Source organism: Centroberyx affinis, unplaced genomic scaffold (assembly GCF_046629955.1).
Source record: "Centroberyx affinis isolate AG114_WGS23_722 - 3 ecotype Tasmania unplaced genomic scaffold, CSIRO-AGI_Caff_v1 ptg001223l_1, whole genome shotgun sequence".
NCBI lineage: Eukaryota > Metazoa > Chordata > Actinopteri > Beryciformes > Berycidae > Centroberyx > Centroberyx affinis.
The window spans coordinates 54916-78530 of NW_027279738.1; the positions used below are offsets into that span (position 1 = coordinate 54916).

General features: G+C 41.9%; 1 protein-coding gene across 1 annotated transcript; it reads right to left on the reverse strand.

Annotated features, from left to right (window-relative positions):
- Positions 1–23615, reverse strand: jmy (junction mediating and regulatory protein, p53 cofactor). The gene is made up of 10 exons (XM_071524693.1): positions 22327–23615; positions 14590–14763; positions 7136–7286; positions 6459–6628; positions 5711–5876; positions 5037–5227; positions 4801–4887; positions 4415–4507; positions 3507–4077; positions 1–2645 (listed from the first exon to the last, which is right to left on the reverse strand). Exons 1-10 carry the CDS (start codon positions 23197–23199, stop codon positions 2332–2334), a joined length of 2790 nt encoding a protein of 929 aa, XP_071380794.1. The 5' UTR covers positions 23200–23615; the 3' UTR covers positions 1–2331.

The window sequence follows — 23615 nt, forward strand, 5'->3', positions numbered from 1 at the left end:
TTTATTATCAATACAGAAAAAAGTGAGTTTTCTATTTTTCAATTAAAGACACGTTTGACACAACTCATACATAAGAGATTGGTATAAAATCACACACACACACAAAAAAAAAATCCAGACAAACTTAAAACGCTTCCAGTTAAATTATTAATAATGGACTTGCATGGAAAAGATCTTTGAAAACAAGGCAGTGGAAAGAGAGACTCTCTCAGGCTAAAATTAGTATAAAAAAAAACAAACAAAAACAAAAACCAAATGTTGTAAAATAAATATAGACATCACATATGATCCCAAGGTTGTCAGCTCTGGCGATCTGGATGTGTCTTCTGTTACCAGCAGAGGGCGATGATGCCTCAGACACCTGAACCACCTCACACCAACCAACCCTGCCAATAGGCTTTGTTTACTTAAAGTTACTGTGTATAATGTGACCAAATAGAATATGCCAAACATTTGGGAATGTTATACATACTACTTGAAATAGGCTGAATTTGCCCTTCAACACTGATTCAGAGTCAGCTTTAACATTTCCCCACTAAGAGACCTTATAAAGTAAACATAGGATGCAAGGAGTAAAGCCTTCATAACGCACTAAGTCACACTAATTATGACAAAATGTTGTTGACTAAAATCATATTTCACTTGGTATTTAGTGCCACCTCCTCAAACAATAATCCGTTTTTACCACTGGGCATTTAGCTAACACTGTCACCTTTTACTAAAAAACACCCTCTATTTCCATTCATCATGAACTGACCTCCAATTTTTACTTCATGGGGTCTTGAAGATTGATAAAATGGTAGGGGAGGCTGATCCCTAGGCAGCACTCAAGAGCATCTTCACCATGTAGCCCATTATTCATCAGGGGAATCCTATCCATAAATTAAAATATTAAATGAATCCATTATACCATCTGAAACAGAGCAATGGCAAAAACAGCCTATCATAAAAAAAATGACCAAAAGTGAGACCATAGATTCAAGTAGGTGTTCATATGTCAGTATGTGGAACGGTATATGTCAAAATATTGACCTGGTCAGCACAAGTCAACAGATAACGTTCGGTTTAACCGTGAATAGTGATTTGGAAAAACGACACCATAACAGTTAGCCATGACTGCTGTCTGTGTGCTAGTATTGTTTATAGTGTTGGTCCATGATTGACCATCTGAATTTACTGCCATACATCATTGGAGATACCAATTCTGTTAGCTGTTGCTAAGCTAAGTGCAAGCCTTCTTCACTGGCTCGCAAATTCTTCTAAAGCTCACAGAAGTGCCATCTCAAATTCTAGAAATCTCTGCAAATAGATGTGAATAAGTTTATTCCATATTTCTATCTCAAACGGGTTGAGCTGCTGAGACTCTGATCCTGTGTGGGCTATCTGATGTGTGGGTAAATAGTATATCTGCATAATATCAGAGGTAAACAGTATATCTGCATAATATCCTGCCATGCACTTTCTCACTTAAACGCTGTATTTCTATCAGCTATAGCATCTTGGGCTATAGCATCAACCAGGTGGTATGGTTTCAAATTGAGCTCAATATCGCTCCTCCACAATTCCTCCATTGTATTATGAATATGTATTTGACTACCTGTGTCTATTGGAAAAGTGAAAATGCTAAAAATCAAGACATTAACGTGTTTGTTTTGCCAAATTCTTTCCACCATGGTAATGAAACTGTAACCCCAAAACCAAGGTAACCAAACCATGAATTTTGTGAAAAGTTCCACCCCTAGTATGTACCAAATTAAGGATATAGGAAAGAATCCTCCTCAGCATACATTTGTATACATTTCTATGTACTGAAATGTATAGTACAATATGGTTAACGTGTAGTAAATACTTTAATGTATGCAGTACAAGCACTCAGTAACGTCTAGAGGTTTGGGGTGTCATTGCCAATGTGGGGAATGTAAAAACAAAATCACTCGGTCCAATCAAACTAAAAACAAACCCATCACAGCAAGCTACAGTATAACTCTCAGACTTGAAGAGTGACATAATGAGAGGTTAGAGGTGACAGTTGTATCCTAGCTAAGGATACCACAGAAATAACAGAAGTAAAAGATTAGTGGTCCTTCTTTTCAAACAAGACACAGAAGTAGGAAAAATGTACTTCAGGCCTGTTTTCCACTGTTACAAAATCAAGGATTTTTGTTCACATTGCACCGAGGTATCTCAAGTTGATTTAACCCGGGTTTTGTCCACTGGATTGGGGCCGTCAATTTTTCTCGGTTTTGGCTCTACACGTCCATGAGGAGCAGGCCATAGAGATCCGGTGTGAGTGAGTATGTGTTTACAAAAAGTATTCTTCAATGAGCCAAACTAGTTTTCCCAGTCAGTGCATGGAAGGCCTTCATCTTCAGACTCAGACTCCGGCGAAGCCTCCTTGATCCTCCTCAGAGCCTCATGAATGCTGCGGGTCAGAGCGTCGGCTGAATGCGGGAAGCCCTTGGCGTGGCGCTGCTGATCCGGCCGGGTCCGTACCTTCCTCAGCCTCACACCTTGCCGAATCTGGGCCAGGATGTTGTTGCTGTCATCGTCGTCTGGGTCAGGAGCTAGAACCCGGAGCTCGGCCTTCCTCAGGTGGAAGCTGCCCCGTTTCAGAGAGGCCAGCACCTCGTCCATGGGGGAGCTCGCTGCAAACACACACCGGCAGGAGAGTCATACTCTGGCATTTTATGTATGTAATGTGTCAGAGGTGTGTCCAAGTCAACTTTGCTTGAGTCCCAACAAGTCAGTCTCAAGTTTTGAGGCACGAGTCTCTAGTCAAGTTTAAATGTAGATTACCAAGTCAAGTCCATGTCATTAATGTCAAGTCTCAAATCTAAATGTAGAACAGCAAATCAAGTCAGAACAAATCAAGAGTCCAGTATCAATTTAATATCTTAAAGAAAACTAAATATCTAGGACTTTTCAATGCAATATGGTTTTAATAGGATAAAAACTTGGTAAGAGTATCATGAGTTTGATTTCTATAATCAGTTACATCATTCCATACAAATTCAGAAAACAGAATTTAAATTCAGTTGTCTGGTGGAACAAATCTCATCATCAAGTCATTTACACAAAGATCACAAGATCACAACACAAGATCTTTTGTCAAGACTTTAGAAACCTTTTCAAGTCAATGTCATGTCCCAAGTCACCAGAACCCAAGTCTCAAGTCTTCTCTTCATGCATCAAGTCAAGCAATTAAGACTGTGACTCGAGTCCAAGTCATGTGACTCGAGTTCACACCTCTGTAATGTGTTATAAACTATAAAATGTTTGCTCACAGCTGCTGCTGTTAACTAGCAAGCCAAGTAGCCTAATGTTACTGTTTTCTTTATAGAAGAGATGATGTCATCACTTAAAATCCACTGGGACTGTACAGAGGCTGTACTTGTTCATCCAGTTACAATTTCTCTGTTCAAAGAGGTGCATATCTTTCTGAGGAAGTCTGCTCTGCCAAAACAACGTTGTGAAATTGGAATATTGATCATGAGTTTCCTCCTTACCTCTTCTCCACTGTGAAGAGTCCAGAGATGCCGTCTTCTTCAGCTTCTTCCTTGCTGTCAGCAGTTGGCTGCTGTCAAAGAAGCGAGGGGAAAAGGGAGCCAGGGGTAACGGAGGGGATTCAGACCCACAATTATGGTGCCGCACTGGGCTGCCAAGGGGATCCCTCTCCCCTCCCTCACCCAGCTGGTCCTCTGAGGGAGGAGGAGGTGGAGGAGGAGGGGGAGGTGGGGGAGGGGGAGGTGGAGGGGCCAGTGAGAGAAAAGCTGGGGAAGCAGAGTGAGGGAGAGCTGAGAGGGGAGGCATGGAGGTGAACGGAGGCAAAGAGTCAAGATTTTCAAGAGCAGCCGGTCCAACTGATGGTAAAGAGACACTGTCACGGCCATAGGCATCAGATGGTGGTGCAGAGAGTTCTGGGAGATCTAAGATGCTCTCAGTCTGAACGCTGGCTGCCTGGGTGCCGGGCTGCTCTGCTCGCCCTGCTGGTGAGAGAGAGGCTCCTGCTCTCCTCCGGGTGTGAGTCTGGCTCAGACGCAATCTGCTGGACTTCAGAGTCACCTGGCCTGGATAACGCTGTGTGGGCAGTCAGCAAGAGTCAACAAGAGCTAGCCAATCAACAGTGAAGCAAGTACACAAGCATTGAGAGAGGGGTAATCTTAATGGCTCTATACACACTGTAGGTGTAGTTATTTCCCACCATCATGAGATCGGAGGAGTGAAGTGACTCCTGTTACCCGTAAAGACAGTCTAGTCATTTAAATCTGCTCTGCTGCAATGTGTACCATGCATATGCGCATTCACTCTCATTCATGAATTTGGTTGTCACAACCACATTCTGTCAGTGTGTACGTAGCCAATGAGAGGTTGATGGAGCTGAACATCAGTAAATAGCGGATGTCTGAACTCCTACCTGTTTGAGGCTGCGAAGTCTGTCCAGAGTTCTCTGTCTCTCCTGACTCACTCTGGCATTTCTCGTCGCCTCTTCATCTTCCTCAGCTTCTCTCTATACAGGAAAGAGGAAAACAGACACTCCCAGGTTATCACATTTTCAATTTGATAGAGTAACAAGTGTGCTAGTGCTTTTTAGGTGTTTGGAGGGTGTCCAATATTGGATTGGCACAGAGCAACAGCAAATATACACAAGCTCGCACATCCAATCTCAACACAATTTAGCATCTCATTGTAGCTAATCCTATGCGACGCACCTACAGACTCCGCCAGCACTGACGAACACACACAGCCCAGTTCTTAAGGACATGCTCGATCCCAAGCAACTAATAAAACTGTGGGTCATACCTGATGCAGTGCCTGAAGGGGACTGGGGTCCTCATGGCTACCTTGGTGCTGCTGTATCTTCTGGTTGTGATTGACAACACAAATTTCCTATTAAAGAAAAACAATAACATATACATTATGTATTAGAATGAATTGCACCGATGTTATGGTGCAAAGATATCTTTAAAAGGCCACCACAACAGCTAACAACACGGCTGCCTGTCTCAAAGTTAAAAGGGCCGCTGATTCCTGCTTACCTTCTTGTTTTTGAGGTAGACTTTTTTGGCAGTGATGCGGCCCCTGCGGGCCTCTAGCTGCCGTGTCCTCTGCTGTAGGACACTGAGCTCTTCATCTCTGAGGGGGGTTGGCGGGGTTGCAGGGTCCTCTACACCCTGCATGGCATCAGGGCTCTCATAGGCATCATAGTACACCACCTCATCCTGTCGCTCTGGCAGCACACACAAATACATCAAAATACAATTATAAAATGCTGCTCGTGCTGGTCCTCAGTTCTGAAAGCTGCTGGAAACACACCTATTATGCAAGCACACCTGTGATTGCATATAATCTTCAATGTTAATGAGATACCTGAAAATCAGCACTCACAGCACTACTTATGTGGTGCTTTGTAAGTTTGTTTAGCTGCTGCTCAAATTAGGCCTATATTTCTGGGTACACAAATACAATTTTAATCTTATGTTTTAATTATCTTTGTTTCAAAATTGAAGATTTATTAAACATTTACATTCTTTCCCTTTTAATAAAACTGTTTGTTAATGCCTTTTTATAAAAGTAATAAGCCACTCAATGCAGCACTTTTTGATCTTAGAACAGCTTATAAAGCACAGTCCCTTGAAGCTCATTGCTTAAACATACAGAAGGGACAGAATTTGTTAAACATCTTTGTCAATAGAATATAATAGATCCTCACCTGTCATCTGCCTTCGCAGACTCTGCAGCTGGGCAGTTAGCAGCAGCTCCTCACAGCGCAGCACCTCTGCCTGAATATCATACAGCTGCAGTTGCAACTCGTAGTACAGCGCCTCCAGCTGGTCCAGACGCAGTATGGCATCCTCCCCACCTTGCAGACTCTGCATCTGGGAGCACAGCCACACATTGGCATTACTCTAAGGCTAAAGGGCATATGCCACTTGGTGGATGCTTTTATCCAAAGCGCCTTACAGTACTATCTTTGCATACATTTTTAGTACGGGTGGTCCCAGTGGGACCTGAACCCTGCAGTGTTCCTGCCATGTTCTAAGAACTGAGCTACACAGAACCACAAGGACAGACAGTAGACCAAGGATACTGCAATTTTAATGTATGTTCACAAGTCAAGCAACAATTTGACCCTAAGCTTCATCCCCACTGAGTAATTTCCACTGTTCTAGAGCAGGATGTTAGTTAAAGGATACCTACGCCGTGAGGTCATGTCTAACATGGCCATTATCTCACTGTTTTTCCTTCTTTTTCTCGACTTCTCTGAATCCGTAAGTGATCCTTTCTCTCAGACTTTTCATTCTGGCCTCTGATGCCCTCACTCAATTCCAACAGCCTTTAACAACACACCCAGACAAACTGCAGAATCTAAGAGTGACACACACACACACACTTTGGTCTACATCAGTGATAACGGCTTTCTTGTGACTAGCATGAGTGTGTGTCATGGTGTGTGTTACCTCCTCCTTCAAGCCATGTTTCCTCTGTTCCAGGCAGATTTCCTTGGCCCTCATCAGCTGCAGTGTTTCTTTGGAAACAGCATACTGCAGCCGCTCCATGCGTTCAACTGCTGCTGCCCAGGCTGACTTGCCGAACTTCCTCTGGTCAACACGCATTCGCTCATATACCGCTGCAACACGCACACAAATGCACACACACCAAACAAACACACACAAACACAAAAACACAGAGTAATGTTTATCATACACTGAAACAAATACTAGAGACTCAAGCAGTGTTCAATACAGTCCACGACTGCTTGAAAAACAACATTTCTGAGTTGAAGGTAGATGAAGTTGTTTCATAGTTAAACAGCAATTAGTTGGCAAGTTTAAGCAGTTAATAGTTGAGATAATTTGAGGATTAAAATGGTGGAAGGGAAAGCTTAGAGAAAGCAGTTTGGCATGTGAAAGCTTGGAGATTAGGGTTTGAGAGAGGGAATGTTGGTTTTGAATGATCTCCACAACATCTCTTTGATGCTTTGGTGATGAATAGTTAACTGCAGTTTGTTATTAAATACAAATTCAATACAAAGGTTCAAAGGTCAGACAAATGACATCTGCATGATGTCATTGTGTAGGAGAGGGAACGCCACACTGCTTTGTAGTGGGAGGAAATGACTCCTTTCTGTGTTTACCTTTTTGCGCTCGAGTCGTGGTGTCAAAGAACTTGACAGTCAGGTCTTGTATGGAGAGCACAGCAGCGTGAGCCTTCCTCTGCCACTCCTCGTCCTCTTTCCTCAGGCCCTCCACACGACGAGGACCCAGGCGCTCCGTCTCCAGGGAGATCTGAGGGGGTCAACGCAGGTCAGCACGAGAACATCACCTCAAGGCCTAAGCAAGTCAAATCTATTTGCATCAGCACAGGTAAGGGAGGTTCAGTGAAGTAAGGACCATTCAACTTCACCGCCTTGTAATACCAGTCAGTTACAGAAGGTGGTGCTTTGAGGTGAGGTAGCGACCAAAGGCATGCCTGTGCATGTTTATGTTTGTGACACTAACCTAGTGTCCTACTGAGGTGGCAGGGCAATAAATAAATAACAAGCTGAAGAGAAGATAAAAAAAAAAAATGAATACAATAAATAAGAAGTCTATATTATGTGGCAGAGCACTTCCACACATCACAACCAGGGTTTATTTCTTTTTTTCCTTTTTTGCAGTCATGACAGGCCATGTGCAAAGAGTGAGAAATAGCTGTGCCACGTGGAGTCCTGTCCTGGGTGTTGTCTGTGAACTACATCCCCCCGGAGAAGAGGAGAAGGAACAAAATGTACACAGAGAGCGAATAAGCTAAGCTCCCTGTCAGGGCCTCTGCATATACATCCATATTAATATCTCAATGTAAAACAGATGTGTGTAGGTGCTCAAAAATAAACAGCACCATAGTAATCAACGACAAACCTCACAAGGCCTTGTTGATTTATGTCAGCCAGCAAACTTGGTGCTTTGTGTTTTCTGTGTGTGTGTGTGTGTGTGTGTCTGCACGTGAGACACAAGAACAGGGAGGAGTTTTGGGGTGAAATGAAAAGAGAGAGTGGGGGAGGAGAAACGGACTGAGGGCGTCAGAGACCAGAATGAAAAGTCTGAGGGGAAAGATCACTTTAGGATTGAGGGAAGTCAGCAGAGAAGGAAAAATAGCAAGATAAAGGCAAGGATTTCACTCAGTCCCTGTGTTAGCCATGATCTCATTGCTGAGGTATCCTTCAACAGAGGGGATATTCAGCCTCCACGCCAAGTACAGTATTTCAGTTAAAAGGGAGTGCATTGTTATGCTCTCAAACAGTGGAAATGACTCAGAGGTGATGACGGTCAAATTTCAACTTATGGACACAAACACTTTATTTCAACACTGTATTTTTCTGTTTGCTGACAATATACATCTCTTTCTGTATTATGCTCCGTTTTGCCATGATGTGTTTTTTCTTAGAACCTACATGAAACAGCTGGGCCTATATGTGAACAGAGATGAAGAGAAGAGCCTACAGCAAGGTCTAAAATTAACACCCACCAAGCACCAAACGCCTGTAAAATTTGTCATTGGCGGATCAATCAGTAGGGTCACCCACCACACTGGCTGGTAACTTTGAGATGAAAAAATACAGTCAGTCGGTTATATAGGCTACAGTCTTTAGTCTTTGCCTGTTCTCAAACTTTGTCCCTGCTGACCACCGTACACTCTCTCTGATTGATCTCTGATTTGTTTTTTGCGATCAAATCAATCAAAGTGGTAAAATCGAAACTTCTGAAAACTTTTATCTCCTGTTTCTCTACTGTCGGGATCGTTACGAAGCTTAATGTTTGTTGAAGCTTAATCCATGTGGAGACACACAATATGTGAGGCCACAAAAAGCAAAAAAAACGTTAAGGCAAAGAAAAAAAAACTTCATTGTGTAAATGAGTCAGCAAGTTTTAAATTAAACCTCTAATCTGCTCTTATCTATTTATTAAATGAACAGTATCTGATTCTACACGCAAAATAGCACTGAAAATGGGTAGGACACATATTTCTGCGAAAAATCTATTACTTTGGCCAGTAAAAATTTTTTTTTTTTAGTTCCCAGCGTTTGGCAGACAAGCTGAAAAGTTACTTTCGGACACTGGCCTACAGTATAAGGATACAATACTACAACACCAGCAATGTATGAAATGATGTTATGTCACAGGAAGAAAAATATATCATCTCTAGTTATATCAGCTCTATCATCTCTAATCTGTCACCTGGCAAACCCCTCCCCCTCTCAATTGTCACTTCCTGGTGTTAGTCTCAGACACTCAATCCATGACCTAATCCCTGCCTCATGAATAATACACTATTGCTCCTGCAGACAGCATAGCACCATTCATTTGTTATTCCCATATTCCTCTGGGGTGCAACAGAGAGAGTGAGACAGGGGGAGAAAGACAGAGGCCAAGAGATAGCTAGGCTGATTGAGACGCACTAATGTTGTACACCTAAATATTGATTTTTGTGCTAATACCAGCCCAAGTATCACAATAATATCACAGCAATAATTCAGTTGCATCGCTGCACTGAGACACAGTCCACTGAGTGCAAAATAAGATCATAATGTTTTGTCATTGTTATGAAGTGTGTTGATGAATAAGTGAGACTGAACAGAAGTGGCCAGCTAAATTAGTCCGTAAATAAATAAATTATGAAATGACGCACAAGGACATAGTAGCAGTTTTAGAAAAACTCCTTTCTCAAATCAGATACTGACTGGCTTTATAGTATCAGTCTTCTGTGCAACATTTTGATACAAAGAGGGAGGGGGAGAGGAGTTAGTGAGTGACTCAGTCCTCTCTTTACACCTCTCTGGTCAACAGCTGTTGGTGACAAAACACAGAGGTGTCAGACTCACACTGAAATAGACGTGACACCAGTTCCCATGGTAAAGGCCTGGGATTACTGCAGATACACACCACATGATGGCCCTTATCTCATAAGGTTAAAATAGCCATTTAAGGCCTTTGTGAGTGCCGTAGCACCAGATGTTAGGCACTACTAGTTTGTCAGGCAGCCTTGGAGTATTGGATTACTACTAATGAAAAGGTTAGGTTGGTGATAACCACATTATGATGACCAGCGGATTTTTTGTCAGTCTATCGATTAATCAATTAATAATTTAGCCTATAAAATGTAAAAAATAATGACAAATGCCTATCACAAGTTCCCAGAGCCCAAAGTGAAGTCTTAAAATTGCTTACTTAGTCTGACCAGCAGCCAAAAAACCTCCAAAATATTCATTTTATAATCATATGAAACTGACAAAAACAAGCAAATCTTAGCATTTGTGAAGCTGTAACCAACAAAAAATTGGTATTTTTACTTAAATCAAATTACACACCAAATTCAGATTTTCCTCTACACAAAGCAGATTGCTTCACACTTCAATTCCTTTCATGATATTTACATCCTTTAAAACTGACAGTTAACATCTTGTCTTTCTTGTTTCTCATCCAAGCATCCTGGTAACCCATTTATGAGTAGTATGTTACTATTCGAGCCTGCTGCCACCTAATTTGCATTTTATGTTTTGTGACATTTCGCAATTTTGCGTAAAATTCACTTGTCAATTGGATGTAAACTAGTATTAGGTGACCACCATGACAACAGTTGCCATGTAATAACGCAGCCTATGTGAAACAGTAACTAGAGCTCACTATGGTACACAACTATCTGAAACATGTCACAGAAACCACATTTTTTATTCATGGCTGGCCTCTGACCTTCCAGGCAATTGGACACCCACACTGCACTGCTCTGACATGCAATAGGGCCGCCCCACAATACACCATTCAAACTTAACGCCCTTTGTTGCTGACATTCATTCAGGTGATCATTCATTCACCTATTCGTCTGCTCTCCATTCACTGGTTCATTTGACATGCTCAGATGTCTACAGTTTGATACATAGAGTGGAACAGACAGAATTTGCTGAAAACTGCAGCTATATCAATTTTCAATTTAAGTCAGCCTGTGCAATTATAACAATCTTGAAATACCACACATAAGAGTTTGCAGAGTTACATAAAACACACATAAAATCCCACAATCCATCTAGATATTTTTGTGTACAATAGTTTCCATGTACAATCCTACTGTCTGCCTTCTTATACTCAACTCTAGTTGACCAGTTATACCAATCTATAGGCTAACCATCAAGCACATTTCTGAAAGCTTACAGCACTGTGATGACTGGTTTGCTTTACAACAAAAGTTTCACACATGTAGTGTGTATTCACACTTGCAGATGAAGATAGAATGGGCTGTAATTCTAGCAAGCAACTGATAGCTGGCTGCCCTAGTCTGTTTTCACCTCACCCAACTCACAACATCAACATCAAGCAGGATGCAAACTATATGTAAATCAGTATCCCGCCTCCTCATTCCCTGGTCCCTCTCTTTCCCTTTCTTAACAATGGAGAATCTCAATTACACTACACACTGCCACGTCTGCTGACTCATCAATTTTAGGGAAACTAACAGCCTATGCCTGCATGGAGAAGTTATTTGCATACAGCTTTGTTTTCAGCCGTTGGATTGCCCTGAGGGGAGCAGGTGGTTGAGCAGGAAACTTGGGCATCAAACAGAGTTAAGACTCTCAACAGGCTCCCTAAACCATGACAGAAAATAGCAACAGGTTTGGGGGGGGCACAGGGGTCTGGTGTGGTGGTGTTGATGGTTACCGTAAGTCTTAGGGAATGCACAGACCTCAAGTCTTCAGGTAAAACTGAGTTGAATACTCCAACAGTTTCTTCTGAAAAAGTGACATCCCTTTAATACTACATTTAAGGCTCAGTTTCACCTTATGCCACACATTCACAGTAAAAGGAGCTCATCAAACATCCGACAATTTGTTTTAGTGGACTTATTGAAATGTAGGTTTTTGACAGCTAGAAGGCTGAGAGGAACCAGAGGGTAGGCAGATTCCTAGGACAGGTTTTACAACACTTTCCAGAGATTATCTAGTGAGTATAGATCTCTATTACATATTTCTCTACAGCCCTGGCAGAATTGTTAATCTAGCCCACATGCCAATGACTCAAAATGGGGAGCAAAATTAAATAACAGTCTCAGGACCAAGGCAGCCAGTGGGCAACCAATTTTTGAGCCTGGCTATCCATAATTTGTAGACAGTAAGCTATAAATTCAATTTTGTCTGTATTGTGTTATTGTAGTAGAAGTTGTAAAATTTTATTATACTTATAAAAATTCAAAGATTCTAGTATCATGACAACACACAAAATTCTAGTATCATGGCAACACTGAATTACAGAAGAGGCAGAGAAGCTTAATTCCCATTTTAGCTACCTAAAATTGGCTTCCAGTTTAATATTTATTTTAATAACTTATGAATTACTTTTAAGTCAATAAATTGCTTGGTCTCAGCCAATATCATGAAACTGTTGCTTCCTTAAGTGAAGAGGTCTAGTCTCAGATCTGCAGACAAAGTTCTTTTAACAGTTCCAAAGTCTAGATAAAAACAAAAAGTGATTGCATATTTTAGACCCAGGTCACTAGAATTTGGGGAACACACTTGGGGAAACAAATACAAATAGAAACTCACTTTTCTAAACTTGCACTTGACTTATATTTATTGCTGTCCTTATGCTACACAAGTTTTATTAATCGAGTCGAATATGGGTCTTGATTGAACCAGCAGTTCAACTCTTCTTCCTTATTATAGCAAATTTTACAGCACTTTGTAATTTTGTGAAGAAAACTGCATAAATTTAGATAATTCAGTCGAATTTCTTAAATCTGAGCAACACCTGACCCCAGGACTCAAATACCAGGGTAAACTATGTTCTGAGAAATAATCCTCCATACACACTCAGAGAAACACATCCATAGTCATCTGTGTAGGTTCCTGGCACCATGCTGGGTAGACAAGCATGCTGGGTAAGGAATGTAGTTTAGAGGAAGGCAAGAAACCAGTGAGGGTGAAACCAGTGAGAGACAGGGAGAGGCTGGTACAGAGACAAAAAATAGACAGAGTATGTACAGTATGTATCAAGTTGAATAGCAAGTAATACTGCAAAACATCCAAATGTAGCCATAGACCAGCATAGGCTACCAGGGTTTGATAATAAGGATTCCCCAAGGGCCTGAGGCCAATGACACTTTCACTTGGGCCAGTTGCTTGGTCAGTCAGTGGCCCAATTGGACCAGTGCCAAAAAAGTTCTGGTCTTACTATTTCTCACCCGGGGATAAGCCAATTATCTTTGCATCTCTTCTCTGCCATTGGCCCACTTTCCTCTTGGTTGTGCTTTTTCTGACCAGCCAGCTTGGACACCACCTCCAGCAAAGCTGTGTGGAGTGGACACATGTGGCAGCTACTTCCAAAAACAAAGGAAAAAGCAAAAGGCTGTTTCTTTTGTATTGGAAGCAACCTTGGGTTGAGAATGATAAATCAATCACATTGTGCCGTTTATCAGTAATTTCCAAGTAAAGTAGACTGTGCTTTTCAAAAACATCTACAAATATCTACATTATAGCACACACTCAGCGACCTGTATGTTGGCAAAGCAGGAAGTTAACATTCCTTCATCAGGTCCGATTAAGATGGATGAATGGAGAAACTCCATGAATTACCATTCTGATTTTCTTGTTTTATTGGTTGTTGTTTTGTTTTTGCCATGTTACTGCTGTTTGCATTTACAGAAATGTTTCTACCAGCTGGTTATGAGGGCATTATCATCAAGTTGGTAAAAATCATGCATTTCAAATTTTTCACAATCAATTATTTATTTACTTTTTGTTGTTTATTTTTCAGGCATTTTGCTGATGTATTTTATGCGCAGTCATTTTATATTTGATAGCACTAAATTACTTAAATGTATGAGAAATCAGTTATCATGTTTGCCTGCTGGGCAGGTGAAATATAAGGGGCAAGTGAAACTCTATTGACCTGACCAGGGAAGTCGAAAAATTCTTAACACTGAACCATGTACCATACATGAGACAGTAGAGATTAGGCTGCAGATTGCTTCCCTTTTCAAGGCTCTAATGAAGCAAAAAAACACAAGGATGAGGTAGAGAAAGTGTGGAAAACAGAGGAGAGTGTGCTGAGCCTGCAGAATTACTGAGTGGTTTAGTGGCTGCTGTAATAATACTTATGCTGGTTGTTAAGCCGCTCTGGGCGGGGAAAAAGCCTCTCTTGCTGATCCTCTGCTCTGTTTGGCCCTCCTCAGCCCCCAGATGTAGAGCTACAGTGTGGCATAGACTGGCTACTACACCATCCGCACTGTCCAGTTAGCCTCAGCAACTGCTAATGTCATTACAGAGGACTTAGGAGTGTAGGCTCCATAGAGGATATTAGAGTGCAGTGGTTTAGGGTGTATTTCCCAGCACTAACCATGGCTTTTAAAACAGACAAACCACACAAATAACAACCTGTTACAGTACGCTACAGTTAAGGTGAGGCAGCCTGACAGAGGTCAAAGTGTGTTCTGGGACAGAGCAGTTAGCCAGCTAGAGAGAGAGATCTAAAATCTACTTAAATCAAGCCCTAAAGCAGATGGTAGTTTACATTTGTGTGTGTGTGTGTGTGTGTGTGTGTGTGTGTGTCTGTCTGTGTGTGTTACCTTGATCTGCTGCCTGCGCAACATGGCCAGTTCCCTCATGTCCCTGAAAGGCTGAAGCAGGTAGTGGTAGAGCTGAGTGGTGGCCTCCAGAAGCTCTCCGTAGGCCTCGTCCTCCTCTGGGTAGACCTCCAGCAGCTCTACCATGCTGTCCATGGCACGGTGCTTCTCCAACACCTGGAGAAGTACACACACAAAAAGATATGAAAAAAATGACACATGTTCAATATGCTACAAGAAAATATTATCAGGCATACAAGGAAATAGTATAGTTTGATTCAGTTAGTTGTATGAAAGAATTTAGGTGTGATGCTAATATTGCTGATTCATTGGCAAAACTGGATGTCAGTGTGTGTGGCGGCCCTATTTCTAACTAATTCATAATTGCAATGAGGCCTAAACAAAGAGGTCTTTCAAAGCTTAAGGAAAAAAAAGTACGCCTAATTTATCATAGGCAAGGTAAAATGAGCAAGAGTGTGTGTGTATGCGCACGTGTGAGTGAACGCGCACGTGTGTGTGTGTGTGTGTGGTCAGGAATGGTACCATAAAATACATTCTTTCAATGTTGTACAATGGGAATAAATTGCCGCCAACTGTTGCTGATGCATACCATATGTCCAGCTATCCACAGACTGTGCATTGTTCCTGAGATAAATGCTATCAAAACAGCTATTGTACACACAAACACGATTCATCTCCCAGCTCTCAGGAACCAGTAGCTCCAATTCATACAGTACAATACTTCTCCTTCAGTTCTGCCTTGGATAATATTGAAATGTACCACCATCCAATCTTAGTCCAAAGTGGTGAATAAAGTGCTCTTCTTTCTGCAAAGAGAGCTACAGATATGAATAGTGACTCTTATATTAACTCCAGGCTGGTTTTCCATAGCCCTCCACTTTGGGGACTGGGGTAGACACTGCTCGATTCAGCTCTAACACTGCTCCTACTGTTTACCTTGGCCCTGTGTCTCCCTGGTAACCACTGGCCAACCTTGCACCGACTCCCTACCCCTGCAGCTGCTTCTAGCCTGGGAAACCCCTAGGCTAAATGATCGGACTCCTGCCTGGACATAGGAGGTATGCAAAATTGTTTGTGAGTTATTTCAAATCATAGCTGTCAAACTTTGATTCAAACAGATTTCCCTAAACCTTTATTTAACTGATACAAGGACTGGAGAATTACTTTCCACATGCTGCACAGTGTAACAATAAATTATGGACTGACATCATTTCCTTTTACTAACCTTCTAGCAACATTCTCAGTTCCTGGTATAATTGTTTTTACATGGTTCTATTGTTTGCTGAGTGAGCTGTTTCCAGCCAGAAGGCCCAGGCGTCCCTTTAGCCTGACTGTTACAGTGTGGTATCTGAGCTGCCGAGCAGGTAGTTTTAGGCCAACAGGGCTAGCTGTCCCATAGGTTATTGTTGATATTGTTGGGTGATATGTTGGAGACCATGTGTGAGTCAGTGTATTTGCAGGGTCAGCGTAGTGTAGATGTAGTGTGGTTTTGGGATGCCAGAATTTACCACTGAGATTTCTAAAAGGTACAGGCGCCGAATTCAACGAACACATTCCATGGAAGCTGCCAATTTGATAATCCCAAAGACATTCCTGCTCTCACCACATCAGTTTCTGTGTATTGGTTAATCAAACCTTAAATTATATAACTAACTAAATAGTTGATTCAGACGTGTTTTTACCAACTTAGGAACTTTCCAAAGATGAGATCAGCTTGGTTTAACAACACTGAGGAGACTCTACCTGTCTTAATCAACAATCCATGACACATCTCAAAATAGCACATAAATGTTGCTGTCAGCTTATTAATGAAGACTAAATGCACATCATGGGACCAAATTACCCATATTTTAGCTTATCTACCCTAGCCTAGGGCTGACTCAAAATTATAGCTAAAGTTATCTTTTAACCACTTAAGAGCCTTCCTGGCCATCCAAAGGTCTGGGCTATAGACAAAAAGCTATCGAGACTTTGAGATCCAGGCCCCTAGACTTTGTCATCTCTTAATAACCTCTTATTAATGTACATTTTTACAGACATATTTGTTTAAACCCCTTTTATTGTTGTTCTTTCCTGTGTCATTCTTTTAGAACTCCGTTTTTAATTCCTGTGTGTCATCTTTATTGTTTATCAGAATGGCTTTTAGTGCTTTTTTAGTCTTTATTAGTGCTTCATTTAGTCTTATACCTGGCCTTGAATGTTTGATGTTGCACTTTTTTTTTTTGGCCTTTTTCCCTATTTTCTCCCAATTTTGTCATCGCCAATTCCCGATGTGCTCCATCCCCATCGTTGCGCGACCCCCTGTCAGCCGGGGAGGGTGTAGACTATCACGTCTCCTCCAACACACATGGAGTCGCCAGCCGCTTCTTCTCATCTGACAGTGAGGAGTTTTTCCAGGAGAGCATAACACGTACAAAGGTTCATGCCATCTCCCCGAGACCCCCCCCCCTCCCCCCGAACAGATACCCTAGCCAAGTAGTAGGTGTCGCTCCTGCAATGATGAGGACGGGTTCCCTCGCCAGCTGCCCACCCACAAACGCTGCCGATTGTGTTGCGCCATCTTTTAAACTTTTGTGGTGGAAAAAATCATCACCAGCAAGGCGTTCTGTTTGCACACACAAAAAAATAATGACACAGCAATATGGACCACCTGTGATTACTAAAACGTTGGCTGAACTATGAGGATGACTGCTACTTTGAATGTCATTGCTTCTCATTTTTCCAACCAAATGGTATGATCTCATTAAAACATAATGATCATGTGGTAAATAAAGGAGCACTCAAACGCACCATGAGTGAGCAATTACATGACGTTCCCACTGATAAGAGCTATGGCAGCTACCAACCTCGGGCACCTATAGTATGTCCACTGTAGCCCTATAATCAGGACTAACTCTTCCAGTTTGTCAGTGCTAAATCTGCCCAGTCTTGCTTGAGTACTTTTCTCTCTGCCTTTTAATTGAAGTGTCTGAGAGCAGGAACACGCCTTAACTGTGTTGTGAGCAGACAATCTTTAAAAGCCTACACCACCTCTGTTCTATCAGCTGAGAGCTATATTTAGGAGCTGCAAAAAACAAAGCTTCCATTGCAAAACGAGTCTAGAGGGGAATCTCTCCGATAAAATTCTATAGCAAATTTGAACACGCAACAACAAAGTGCATTTCATGGGTAGTAGAGAGTTTTTTGTTGAAAAGCCAACATCTAAAAATCAGCAGAACCCCAACTCACAGCTAGAAATGCATTTGACAATGTGGGTTTGTTCCCTAAGACGTTTATTTAATTCACAGTTTCTGAAATGTGGCCAGAATAATAATGAGAACAGAGTGATGAAGACAGAGAGGTACAGCTTGATATAAAGCTGCTTAAAGGCTGATATCTAGGCTACCGCTGTGTATGTGTAGGGCTGTACAAGAGGAGTTATGGGTATTTGTAGCCAGCAGAGGCCATCTGAACAGGTACCTTGCACAAAATATTAGCCTACTACTTTTGGCTCAAAGAAAATGTATAGACAATTGACAGACATGATTGATGATAGGCAGGCTTCATGTTTTCTGTACACTAAACATGTAGGCTATTAGTGAGTAACACAGAGTAAAAAAGCCCTGCACACCCCAACGTGAATCATGTAATGTGTAGCCTATAAATTAAGCTTAACTGAGACTAGTATTCCTGCTATGCCACTAAGCTATGGCAAGCTAATCCTACAGCTGCAATGGGAAGCTAACATGCATACTCACCATAACAAACACACTGTACACAGACACACACACACTAAACATAGGCACACCAATACGAATTCACATAAAGCATACGCACTGAAGTCTAGGGGCAAGCCAGTAAGGTGCACATTAAAGGGAGATTAAATCATTTTATAAATTTAGGCCAGACTCTCCTAAACTCTGCAAGTTGCTCAGATCTATGCAGCAAACAGGGCTGCAGTTTTATTGAAACACTAGTCCTGGAAAAACACTTCATAAAAACACCCTTTTACATACACTGCAGGAAATATTGTGTACCTGGGAAATTAAATATGGCATGAATCTATGTGGTATAGCCTAACGCTAAATGATCAGTGCAGTCTGAAAATGTTCAAATGCAACCCCTCTGTATCTCCGATGTAATGACAGAGGTTTGACTTGAATGTTTGACCGCTGACAATCAAATACCACTGACTACAATTTTAAGGACAACTTTGCTCTCTCTTCTGCATATCAATGCACCATAGTAGAGAATTAGAGCACAGAAGGCACTTCACATCACACAAAATAAACCCACATAGACTTTTCTTATTACGCTCACACACTAACATGAATGCCACTGAAAGTTTCTCACACGCTTACCATGTCGCTGTAGGCTATGTCTACACTGCTGCTGTGAGGGTAATGGACTGTATTTAATTGTACTTTATCCCTGTAAATTTTACCAGCTGTCCATTATAATAAACTATCTTAGGGCTTCCATTCCATTCATTTTAATGAAAAATAAGCTTGGTCAATTTAAAAAACATCACCAGGCATCGATTCAGTACGAACAAATGGGAGAGTTTAAATCCACAGCACTGAAAACAGTTAACGTTAATTTTCAGGAAAATATTAATCATTACTGCTAACATACAATAAATTGTTCTGCCAGAGCATCACATTAGGAAGTTAGCCTGCCGCAGAGTGATGGTAATTTATTTCACAAAAACAAGAGATTGGATTCAAAAGAGCTACCTAAGAATGCTGCCTATAGCAAGAGATAGTTGAGTGGTTAAGTTTGCCAACCCCGGAGCCACAGGTGTACCATTACTGGCCAGGATCAAATCCCACAAGGACGTTTCTCCTGTGCCTCACTCTCTGCTTTCCAACTGAATCCAATTAAAAAAAAATCTCAAAGTGAATGGACTGCCCACTCTCCTTTTTTGAAAATGAATGCTGAATATATAAGGAGGATTAGTCTTAATTATATGGGCTTGGAAATCTTTCACATACAAACAGTTTAGATTAGGCTATTCTTTTAACCTTATATGTTCCATACCAATCATTGTATTGCATCAAGCCTGTTTTAATTATGTTGTTCTCTTCACTTTATCTTCCCCTCATTAGATTCATGACTTATTTATTCATATTGACAATGTTATCACCACTCACAGAATGACAACGTAATGACTGCCAAAGCAGTTATTAGCTTGAAACATGTAAGGTTATGTGTAGCCTAGTTGTTAAGCTTAATTGTATTTAACAACAGGCCACAGATCAGGTAAAATTGTACAGTCAGTGGTGAATGATTAACTGATGCACGGCCTAAATCTGAAGAATGTTTCCCACTAGTCGGTCTTTGCATATTTGACACAGTTATCATATATCACAGACCAGGCTGGGGTTGCGAAATAACCCAATTTGTGATAAATTGTGATAAGGGCACTACAACAGTGATACTCTGCCTCCCAGCCCAGAGGTCTGCTGAACATCAGCTACTCCGTCACCAGTAGATGAGATCACTGCATGACTGAGCACTGGGTTGTGATACACAACGATCCGCTGTGACGTTCTCTTTGCTTATGGGCACTACTTACAGGGCCATCGAGTGTCTTCACTTGCTGATCTCCCTGTCCTTTCTTCAACTCACATAATGGATTTCATCCCAGTGTGTAGTCTCTCCTTTACTGTATAATCAGAGCGTCTCTATACAATTGTTCTGAATGGGATGTATGGGCCACACTACATAGCAAAATCCTAACTGACCACCCGATTTCATCTCAAAAGTCATATATGGTAAAAAATCTCATTTTGCCATAAAAGTAAATAATATTTTCCTCCTATCTTGACATGTCAATTCTTCTATGCTATAGGCTATCTAGTGTAGGGCCTCCTAACTGCTAGGACCATTTCAGTGCTGTGCTTATTATGCCCATAGTCAAGGGTTATCAAAGACGGACTTTGTTTCTCACGAGTGAATGATAAAGCTCATGTTGCTTAGGTCTCATACATTTCATTGAAGTTGACACAGTAACCCAGTTATTGCGAATGGGATTTCTAAATCAAGACAATGTAAACAATCAGTGACAAAAATGGACTAACATAGCTAACCTGAAACAATGCTGTTGAGTGTTGTGTTTATTTGCAGCAGCATGCAAATTTGGATTTAAGACAATAGAGACTTTTTACAGCTATTGGTGGGGTGCCACCTAGCTACTACTTAGCATGTGAATATTATATGGAAAGAGGGCATGTAATATTGTCAAAAACACAGTACGCAGCATTAGTCACATTCATGTAAAATAAAACTTTTGTTGTGGCTCTATGATGCTTTAATGCCCTTCTATTGGTGTTGTCAAGGTTTTAGAATTATTGCAAAGTGGCATGCGTCACTTGTAGCTGGAATTTAAGACAGTGTAGCAAGCTGTTAGACAGTTAGAGGTCACCAGATGTGCCACATTTAGGCTGCTCAATTTAGGAATAAGATCCTGCATTTAGGATCTTCTGTGGTGGAAAAAAATCCTTAATAGTACTCAAACATGAGATTAGATAACTAGAGTAGATCCGCCGCACATGGGTATAATTTGATATAGATCAGCCCAGCAATTGCATGTCACAAAATACAAAGAACCCTTTGCCTCTGCTGCTGCCTGGTATTGTGGCTTGCTATCAACACACACACACACACACACACACATCTGCTGACCTCCCTTGTAATAATAAGGTAATGCATTACCCGTCTTGTTTTTAGTTTCATCATTACCAGCGATACAGAAATAGTCACCCCTCATTTCGATCTACACAGGAAGTAAATGCGGCAGAGTCAAAGAAACTCACCATGGAAACAACCACACATAAGATGTTTATACACTCAGTCGATCCTAGCCTACCTGATGATCTCAATGTCTTTTTGATGAGATCAGGTGCCACAAAATGGCTACCTTGTCCAAAAATGCAAGGATGCGTGCTAGAAGAGATCTGTCATATATGTCTACATATGTGACAAAGAGCATATTTCTTTAAATAAATCTGTTCCTGGTAGAACCCAGCCCTACTTAGCCGTTTTGTGGTTTGTGAGTCAGATAAGTGAACAAAACAACCGAGGAGGTGAAAGGCTTTGCCTCTTCTCAAACACAGTGACTATCATGACCATGGCTTTATTGATTCCAAGCTACAGCAGTTCTGTACTTTCCAATCAGGTCTAATCTCAAAGTGATGCTGTGTTCCACACATATTTTTCCAGAGACATCAAAGACAACACAATTGTGTGGATGTAGCTTCTCATAGGTATGTTGAGCTTACTGTGTCTTAAGCATCAAAGCAAACCCAACAAATGTGGAGACACACTATTTCTCTAATGTAACTCCACCTCCAATTGTTCTACGCTTCTCTGTGACTGGTTCAACCACTCAGCCAACTGAGTGTCATGGCCAGCCCAGACCATATCATATTACAGGCCTGTGAATGTGCAGCAACAGATGGCAGCTCACAGGCTTAGGGGAACAAAGGGAAAGGAGGAGAAAGAGACCATGAGGCACACTGCACCGACACACATGCACTCATCAACCTATGGTCACAGTCTGTCCCTCTGAAAGTGTGTCCTCTAATTCAAGACAGAGATTAGCTCAAAGAGCACATCAGAAGCTTAATATTCCTGTTTTATACAGTAAACATTCTGCAACCTATGAGTCGTTCATTTCACAAATCTGAACTCCTATCCTAACTACAAGGATGTAAAAAAAAAAAAAGGTTATTTCACCTCCTGGAGACGTCTTTTGGCCCTCTCCAGCGCATCCTCGTAGCCTTTCTGTCTCAGTTCACTCAGGTTCTCATAGTACTCGTCCGTGTCGTCGCTCTCAGAGAAAAGCACCTGTGAGAGTATCTTCCAGCCGCAGGTGTCAAGGGCATGGCCCAGGTACACCTGCAGCTGGTAGCACAAGGCATCCGTCTCCCGCTGCGAGACCTCAGGGGCACCGAAAAGCACCGTCCACATGCCAGACTGCTCCTCTGGGAACGGAGGTAAACATGGCTCCAGGTCCGAGTTGACAGCACAAAGCTGGAGGTGGGCAGCCCTCATGTCCTGGAATGAGAACAGCCCGGCCCAGCTGTAGTCCTCATGGTCGTTGCTCTCACCTTCCCCTGGGTCTCCATCATCCGGAGAAAGAGGCGCCCCCGGGAGATGCACTGGATCCAAGACCTCTATGTCTATTACTTTGGGTGTCACAATATCCCACGACCCTAGTGTCTGGCTAACGCATTCAGATGTCCTTGAACTGCCGGCTGTAAATGTTTTCTTTTCTCCAGCTAGACTCTTTGTTGCCGGTTGTCCTTTTGGTCTAACTTTACCCGATGGGCAGATTTCATCTTTCCTTATACGGGGACTTTTTATGTGTTTTTCTGCCACGAAGGCACCGGAGACAGGAGATGTAACGTTGGGGTTACAGTCGAAGAGTGAATCACGAAAAGTGGTCCGTCTCTGTATGGTCCTGTTGTGGCAGGTTATGGCGAACTTTCCCTCAATATCGTTCCAGGCCACGATGAAGACAAATTTATGCCTTTCTTTTTCGTCGAATATATTGGGTCGGACAGACACCCATCCAGACTCCAAAGTATCCTCCATCGTGAATGACATCTCATTCAGCCAGTAAAAAAATCCCAAGTCAAATAAAGTTAGCTTTGCCAGAAAAAAAAAATCCCCTCCGACGTCGACGCTAAAAGGCTGCTGTTAGCTAACGTTAGCTAGAAGCAAGCTAGGAAAATAAGATTTGGCAGCCTAAAGCGAGCAAGCTGCCGGCTGGCTGATTTCGGGAAACAAAGGCTGTCCAGCGTTGTTTACACGTTGTCAGCTGTGTGAGAGCTAGTGAAAATTCAGCTAACCAACCAAACGATTGCTAGCTGGATTTGGATTCAGACATGAACAAGTTAAAGCAACCAGATACCATCAGAAACAGCAATGTAAACGAAGGGAAAAGTCGGCTTCATCAGGTAGATAATGTCGGTTGTCATGACACCTGCACGGCTACCTGGCTGAGGCTCGCGCTAAAGCTG